This window comes from Calidris pugnax, unplaced genomic scaffold (genome assembly GCF_001431845.1).
Source record: "Calidris pugnax isolate Ruff unplaced genomic scaffold, ASM143184v1 scaffold337, whole genome shotgun sequence".
Classification (NCBI taxonomy): Eukaryota; Metazoa; Chordata; class Aves; order Charadriiformes; family Scolopacidae; genus Calidris; species Calidris pugnax.
Window position 1 is genome coordinate 461,143 of NW_015091098.1, and position 7,403 is coordinate 468,545.

The following is a 7,403-nucleotide window of genomic DNA, read 5'->3' on the forward strand; positions in this document are numbered from 1 at the left end:
CCACCTCTGCAGGTGCTTCCTTTTTTTTTTATTATTATTTTTTTAAGACTTTTTCTCATTAGGACGAATTTCTTCAGGAAGACTTCACTATAATTCAGAAAATGGCCAGGTGCAGGAAGAAGAGACAGTTTTATTATCTGACATCTGTAAGAGCTGAGTGGCCTGGTTTCAGTGGCATAAAATGCCTGTCTTCTGGGGAGGGGGAAAAAACCCAAACTGTTTTCTGTGACAAGCTCATTTAAAGAATTCTGGCTACAAAGCACAGCAGACAAGTGTGTGGGAACAGGGTTTGAAAGAGGAAGGTAAAACGTGGTTTCGGTTCCAAATAGTTTCTGTGTTTATGTTCAGCTGCAGCTTTAGAGTATTAAGCTCCAGGCGGTAAAATGCATAAAGCACTTGAGGCAAGTTGCCTTTTCTTTTCTAAATCTGTTAATATTTTGAAGCAAACCTCTGTAGAGCTGCAGTAACCGTCTGCCAGAAAGTTTCTGCTGTGGCAGAAGCAGGCAGTTCGCCTCTTAGGAGACTTCAGACTATTCTATGGAGGCATTAAATACTCATTTTCTAACGCTCAGCTGCCAGCCTGTCGTGTGTTACACCCCCCTCTCATGGGAACATCTGTGTTTTGGGTGGAAACCAGAGGAAATCCCTCAGGGAGGTTGTGGAGCGTCCACCAAAAGAGGTTTTTAAGAGCACCTTAGTCCAAGACTTGTCGGATTGGCCCCCCCTGCCTCCTGCCGGGGCAGGGACTGGGCGACCCTCGGAGTTTGCTTTTAGCCTGACTTCTTTTTCTCTTTCCTCTGTGCAAATTCTCCTCTCAGAGAGCACAGCCTAAACCGGGTCAGACTTTTCTGGGTTGCTGGAAGCTTTTAATGAAACACTCTGAAAAGCCAAATGACTCCACCATGGTTATTATAAATTCTTTCTGTGCAGAATATTAGAAGTTGCAAGGTGTTCTCAACTAACAGATGTGGGCTTTACCACTCTAGCTAGGGTAAGTGCTCATTTCTGCTTTTCCATCGACTATCTTTGCTTTCTTTTCGTGATGAATATGAACAGAGCTTTCTCTTGAAGGTAGATTTTGGTAATGCTTTCGATCTCCACCTCTGAGTGGGAGCCAAGTCACCAAAATGAGGTTGTGTGTAATCTTTGGCATTGTGCTGACCCACACATGGAGGAGGATGTGTCCAAACTACATCAAATGTTAAATGTTTGGGAGTTATAAACTTTGCTGTTTGTTTTTCTAGATTAATCTGTGTTATGTACAAGTGACCCTGTATTTAATCAACTTTACTTTCTATTAATAAAAAAACAAACCTCTGTGCCTTTAAATGAGTGAAAATGCCAGATTCCCTATACTTTGTGCTGCTCATAAAGCAGCAGCAAACTTTCCTCCCGTGTTTCATGGTGGAACAAAACACCTTCATTTTTAAAAAGAACTGTCTTTATTGTAGTTGTGTTTATATTTGCTGCCTGAACTTTGCACTCAGCTTGTGTGTTCTGTCTTCTGCTTGTTCCTAGAACTGCCACGAGCTTGAAAAAATGGACCTGGAAGAGTGTGTCCAGGTAGGAGGTGCCACCTTGGGCTGGTTCTCTTTTAGCACAGTCACAGCAAGAGGGTGAAAAAGCAGTAAATTGTCTCGAAATGAGAGCTTTATTTAGAATCCTGAGCAAGAGAATTGGATGTATTTGGATAAGAAAATATTGGGTTTGTAGTTTGATCCTTTGATCAGACTTTGTAGTAATGCCTGCTGCTGTCAATGCTAAAAAACCTTTAATAGTGATAGGTTTTTATGGCCTTTTTATGACCCTACAATACCTGAAGGGCATGGAATAGATGTGTGAGTTGTGGCCCTCGACACGAATTCAAATCCCAGTGTAAGATCTTTTCTCTTGGGAAAGGGAAGGAGCTGCAGCCGACTTCGTGAGGTTTAAGGAGATCTCTCAGATGTCCTGTAGGGCACGTGCCATAAGCTGGTAACTGCTTCAAGGTAGTGTTTATAGGGAAAATAGTTGAATTTCCTCAAGATCCCCTGGAAAAAAAAAAATCTCTAACCCCAAGGATTTGTATGATACCCAAGGATAGGTATGAAATTGATTCCAGTAGAGACAGTGGAGGCAAATAGGATTTTGCTTCCTGCCACGAGAGCAGTGTGACCCCGGATCTCTGTGCCTCCTGGTATATATGGGGCCAGAAATTCAGGAGATGTGGAGAGGAAATGACAATAGTCCAGACGGGAAGTGATTTAAAGTTAACCCAAAAAAGGAAATTTGGGCTGTGTCCTTGGGCTGACTGCTTTGAACAAAGACAGCCCAGCACGGTCCCTTCTGAAGGCTTTTAGATGAGAAAACCATTGTGTGGAGCCTCTCTCTCCCTGAAGAATAAAGAGGAAGGATTCACAGCCCCCCAGGCTGCTGGGAGGGGATCCCAACACCTCTGGTACTTTGGGAGACAAACATTTAGGAGAGATTGTTGTGTTGAAGAGGTCTGTGCACTTACTTCCCTTAAGTGGGAGCTTATTTCATAAGAACTGCTTAAAGAAGTCCAAAAAAAACAGCAATACCCGTGTCTTACCAGTCTTTTAAGGAGATGAGTTGTGAGCTTATTTCATAAGAAGTCCAAAAAACCAGCAATACCCATGTCTTACCAGTCTTTTAAGGAGATGAGTTGGTGTCTACAAGGGAGCGGAACAATCTGTGTATCTGAAATGTGGTCAGGCAGGAGATGAGCTCCTGAGGGGCTCAGGAGAGCGACTGCAGGGAGTGCTGTCATGGAAAAAAATGGGGAAAAAAATGTCCTTGTGCAAAGCACCCGGCGTGAAAGGGCTTTTTCTCTTTTTCTTTTTTTTTTCCAGATAACAGACAGTACGTTAATCCAGCTTTCCATACACTGTCCGCGGCTTCAGGTTCTGGTGAGTATCAGAAGTGAGACCTTCAGCATTTTCTTTCTATAAACAAAGGGATCTGAAGCCCTGCCCGGGGGTGGGATGTGTCTCTCTGAACTTCACAGACGACTTGCGAAGGCTTTGGATGAATTCGGCTGGAAACTTGACCCTGAGGAACCTCTTGTCCCTCCCCTGCTGCTGGCATTAATCCTCCTCCAGGCACCCCCAGCTGCCTGGACATGAATTGTAGGACACTGGAGTCTCCTGGTCCCAGCCTCTGGCTGTCCTCAGCCAGCCCAGCAGAGTCTGTCCCCAACCTGGGCTGTCACTCTGTCTGCAGGAAGGGACACTGCAGCCCTTCCCAGCTGTAGTGAGACCCGGAGAGCTCGCTGGCTCGGGAAAGCAATGTTCCTCCTGGTCTAAATTTCTGGGAATTTAGTTGTGGCCTCCTCTTTCTCCGTTGTCGTAGAATCACAGACTGGTTTGGGTTGAAGGAACCTTTAAGGGGACCTTTAAGCCTCCCCAGTGCCACCCTCTGCCCTGGGCAGGGTCACCTCTCACTAGACCAGGTTGTGGCTCCTCAAAAAAGTGCCCCAAGTAGGTGACATGACACTTCTGCTGGTTCTTAGCCCTGGTGACAGGGTCCTCCCTGGGATGTGGAAGGCCACAGACTTGGCAGAGGTGGTTTCTTCAACAGCAGAGATATTGAGGTGCCCTCCTGGCTCTGTGGGGCTCGTTTCTCAGCAGCTGCCTTTCCCCTTGGGCTTCAGCTCTGCGAGTTGTCCCCCTTGCAGGGACGTGAGTCCCATGGAGCCCAGTCCCCACCAGTGTGACAAACCAGTCCAAACCTTCTCACTGGTCCCCCACCCCTGGGCAGGGTGGTGGCTTCTCCTTGCTGGTGGCAGAGGTTGATCAGGTGCTGTGTTTGGGCTGCAGAGCTTGTCCCACTGCGAGCTGATCACGGACGACGGGATCCGTCACCTGGGGAACGGCGCCTGCGCCCACGACCGCCTGGAGGTGATCGAGCTGGACAACTGCCCCCTCATCACCGACGCCTCCCTGGAGCACCTGAAAAGCTGCCACAGCCTGGAGAGGATAGAACTGTACGACTGTCAGCAAATCACCCGGGCAGGGATCAAGAGACTCAGGGTAAAAAGAATAATAATAATAATAATACACGCTAAGGCTGTGATTTGAACACGTTTTCTGGCAGGAAGGGCTGAGGTTTGGGATTCCTCGTGATCTGGTGCTCAGTCTTCAAAGTCTCATGAAAACCAGTGTCTATGACATTAGTAGCTGCACTCAGAGGATGAGTGGGGATGAAGGCTGGCTGGTAGGGGAGAGAGGGGATTAATTGCTGTGGTTTTTGTTGCTCAGTGTTGGCTGAGCAGCAGCAGAAGGGGCCAGGGGAGACCAGGGGACAGTGCTCCTCCAGAGGTGGGACCCAGCGTTAGTGTCACAGTGAGTGTGTAGAGCTGCTCCTCCAGATAACTGATCCCACAGCAGGGCCAGGCTGTGGCAGGGGGGGCTGCGTGTCCCTGTGAGCAGGACAGAGCCAGAGCCAGGCTCATCCAAGGCACTCAGTGGCCCAGTGATTCCCTCCCCAGTCTGTTTCTCTCTGTAAAAGAGAAGAAATGGCGTTTTATTTGCAAAGAGAACAGGGATCCATCCAGTTGGCCCTTGTTGTGGTCCCCATGGGGGGCACAGGATTGATGGGAGGAGAGAGCATCACTTTTTCACTGAATTTCACTGAATTTTTAGAGTTGGAAGGGACCATAGAGATCATCTAGTCCCACTCCCCTGCTGAAGCAGGATTGCCCAGAGCTTGTCAGAGCATGTTACTCAGGAGCATCCAGGGGGGGCTTGAAAATCTCCAAGGAAGGGGACTCCACACCCTCCCTGGGCAGCCTGTCCCAGGGCTCTGCCACCCTCACTGGGAAGAAGTTTCTCCTCATATTTGAGTGGAACCTCTTCTGTTCCAACTTGTGCCCGTTGCCCCTCGTCCTCTCACTGGGAACCACTGAAAAGAGTCTGGCTCCCTCCTCCTTCAACCCGTTGCCCCCCGTCCTCTCACTGGGAACCAGTGCTCTGGAGTAAGAATGAACTTTTTGGGGGGAAACAGAGCTGATGAACGGAAAGAGTTTGCTCCATCTTGTGTGTGTGTGTGTGTGTGTGTGTGTGTGTGTGAAGAGAAGTGAGCCAGGGCTCTTTGGGGCTGTTTGTCTCCGTCTCGTCCGTTCCTCGTGTCCCTTCACACCTCTGGTTTTGTCTTTTCAGACCCATTTACCCAATATCAAAGTCCACGCTTACTTCGCGCCGGTGACTCCTCCTCCCTCGGTGGGGGGCAGCCGACAACGCTTCTGCAGATGCTGCATCATCCTATGACACTGGAAGAGCTCGTCCCTGCAAACTGAGTATTTAATTACACTTGTAGAATTTACGGTGGACGCCAGTATCTTCCAGGAAAGCGATACCGGTGTCATTTGCCAGGGCCAACGAGCCAGGGCCACGGCGCCAGGCCCCCCCCAGTAGCCACCCATACACATACATACACCCCCCCTCCCAGCCCGCTCCGGAGAACTCACGGACTGGGCCCAAACTGGAGCTGGAGCCCTTGGGGTTGGCTTTTTTTTCTCCAGGTTGGATTTGGTACCATCGGGAATCCCTTCCCGCTGGGCGCCCTCGGATCGGGAACCCCGGCGGTGAGGAGGAGGAGGAGGAGGAGGGAGGGTTTTGCCAACCCACGAGGAACTGTTGCTGCTGGTGGGGTTGGAATTGGTCACCGAAATCCTTTGGAGAGGGGGAGAGGAAAAGGAACATGCTTTAACCCTGCATCCGTTGTCCAGAAGAGAAAAAAAAAAAAGAAAAAAATACCAAACCTGAAAACCCCAACAAGTTTTGTGTCCATTTTTCAGCGAGGGAATGAAACAGCAGCTCTTGGGAGATGGGATTTCTTTGTGCTTCTCCTTTCCCTCTGTCCCCCCCCCGGCCCCGAGCACGTTCTCAGCGGAGGTTTTCCTGCTGCTTCTGCAGGATCCAGCTCAGAGCCTCCTGAGATTGTTGTGATTTAGCTCCAAATCTGTACTGTCAGGCTCAGGTTTTTGGTTTTTTTTTTTACCCTCCCTACATCCTGCTTTATTATTTTTTTTTTACAATTTTCTAATTCAGTTGTTTTTTTTTTTTTTCAGATTTACCAAACAAAAGTTACCAATCAATAATTTAATTTTTTTTTTTTGTTAAATTACCTTTTACCAGTAGAATCCTGAGCCTGTAGTGACCCGTGTGGAAGATTTTTAATCAGAAAAGGGAGCTGTGCTACAGAACGGGCTCCTTTTTGGGGGCTCCTTGGCACCCGGGGTGCCCGAATTTGTTTTGCATTTCAGGTTTTATCCCAGGGACGAGGATTTAACTCTTGATAGAGGGGGAAAAAGTGAATGGTCTCTGTTCCGGTGACTCTGAGTTGGCTGCTCCTCCTGTCCTTTCCCTCCAACCCTTCGTCCTACCCCCGAAGAAAAAGCAAAGTAGGAGCATTTTTGCTTGTTGCCCTGATGGAGAAATAACATCGAGGGGTGGGGGGGGGGAAGAGCAGCCCTGAAACACCCCCCCACTCTGTTATTGTCACCTTTTTTACGCTGAGGTGCCAGCGCTGGGTGACTTTTTGCTGATTCTGCATCTTCTGCAGGTAAGTGTCTTCCCCTGGAGAAGGAACCACCTGAATGGGGAGGGAGTGCTCGTATCCCAGTCCTTCCCAGTCCTTCCCGGCTGGTTTTGGGGGCGTTTCAGGCAGGATTAGCCCAAGGGCTGCAGAGGAGCCCGGGGCCAGCTCTGGGCTCCCAGTTCCCTGGGATCTGGGAATCTGGGATTCTGGGAATCCCAGTTCTCCTGGCAGATCCGGATGCCCAGTTGGGATGGTGGGAAGGGATGGGCAGAGGCCGGGGGTTTAATGGGGCAGAACTTGGGCAAACTCTTTACCGGGTTTGTGGAAATAATCCCACTTTTCCTTCTGCCCCCAGCGGGGCTGGAAGGGGGTGATTCCAGTGGTTCCCAGCTGATGGAGAACGAGGAGAACTCATCCTGGTCCCTTAACTCATCCCAGTGCCAACAGCCCAGGAATTACCACTTCCCCTCTATCCCCGGGGGGGAAATTGGTGTTTTCCCATTTTTGAGGACAGGGTGTTGCTTCCCACCCTCTTCCCACTCTTTCCAAGCTCTCCGGGCAGGGAGAAGGGCTCGTTTGGTACCCCCCAGCCGTGCCCCCCATCACCTACAACTTCCACCAACCCACGTGTAGATGCTGAAGGCAGAGGGGGGGGAAATCTGGGATGCTGTGTTTAAAAGGATACTGTCAATTCCCATCCTGCAGAACGCTTCTAATCCCTGATATTTATCCAAATCCCCTTCAGCCCCGTGGATTCTCTCCCCCACGGGCCTGGCTTTCACTGGCAGAATTCCCCTTTTTTCCCATTTTCAGGCGATAACGGCGCATCCCGTGGTCACAGACAGGGCTTGGGGGGGGGGGGG

At 49.7% G+C, this 7,403-nt stretch overlaps 1 protein-coding gene across 2 annotated transcripts in view; it reads left to right on the top strand.

Moving 5' to 3' along the window:
• Positions 1-5,687, top strand: part of FBXL20 (F-box and leucine-rich repeat protein 20) — a 39,120-nt gene extending 33,433 nt beyond the window's left edge. For both annotated transcript variants that reach the window (XM_014957935.1, XM_014957936.1), the window contains exons 11-15: positions 931-991; positions 1,519-1,563; positions 2,853-2,909; positions 3,819-4,031; positions 5,160-5,687. In XM_014957935.1, the coding sequence (XP_014813421.1) occupies positions 931-991; positions 1,519-1,563; positions 2,853-2,909; positions 3,819-4,031; positions 5,160-5,267 (484 nt within the window). In that variant the 3' untranslated portion in view covers positions 5,268-5,687. The remainder of the gene's footprint in view (positions 1-930; positions 992-1,518; positions 1,564-2,852; positions 2,910-3,818; positions 4,032-5,159) is intronic.
• Positions 5,688-7,403: the final 1,716 nt, after the last annotated feature.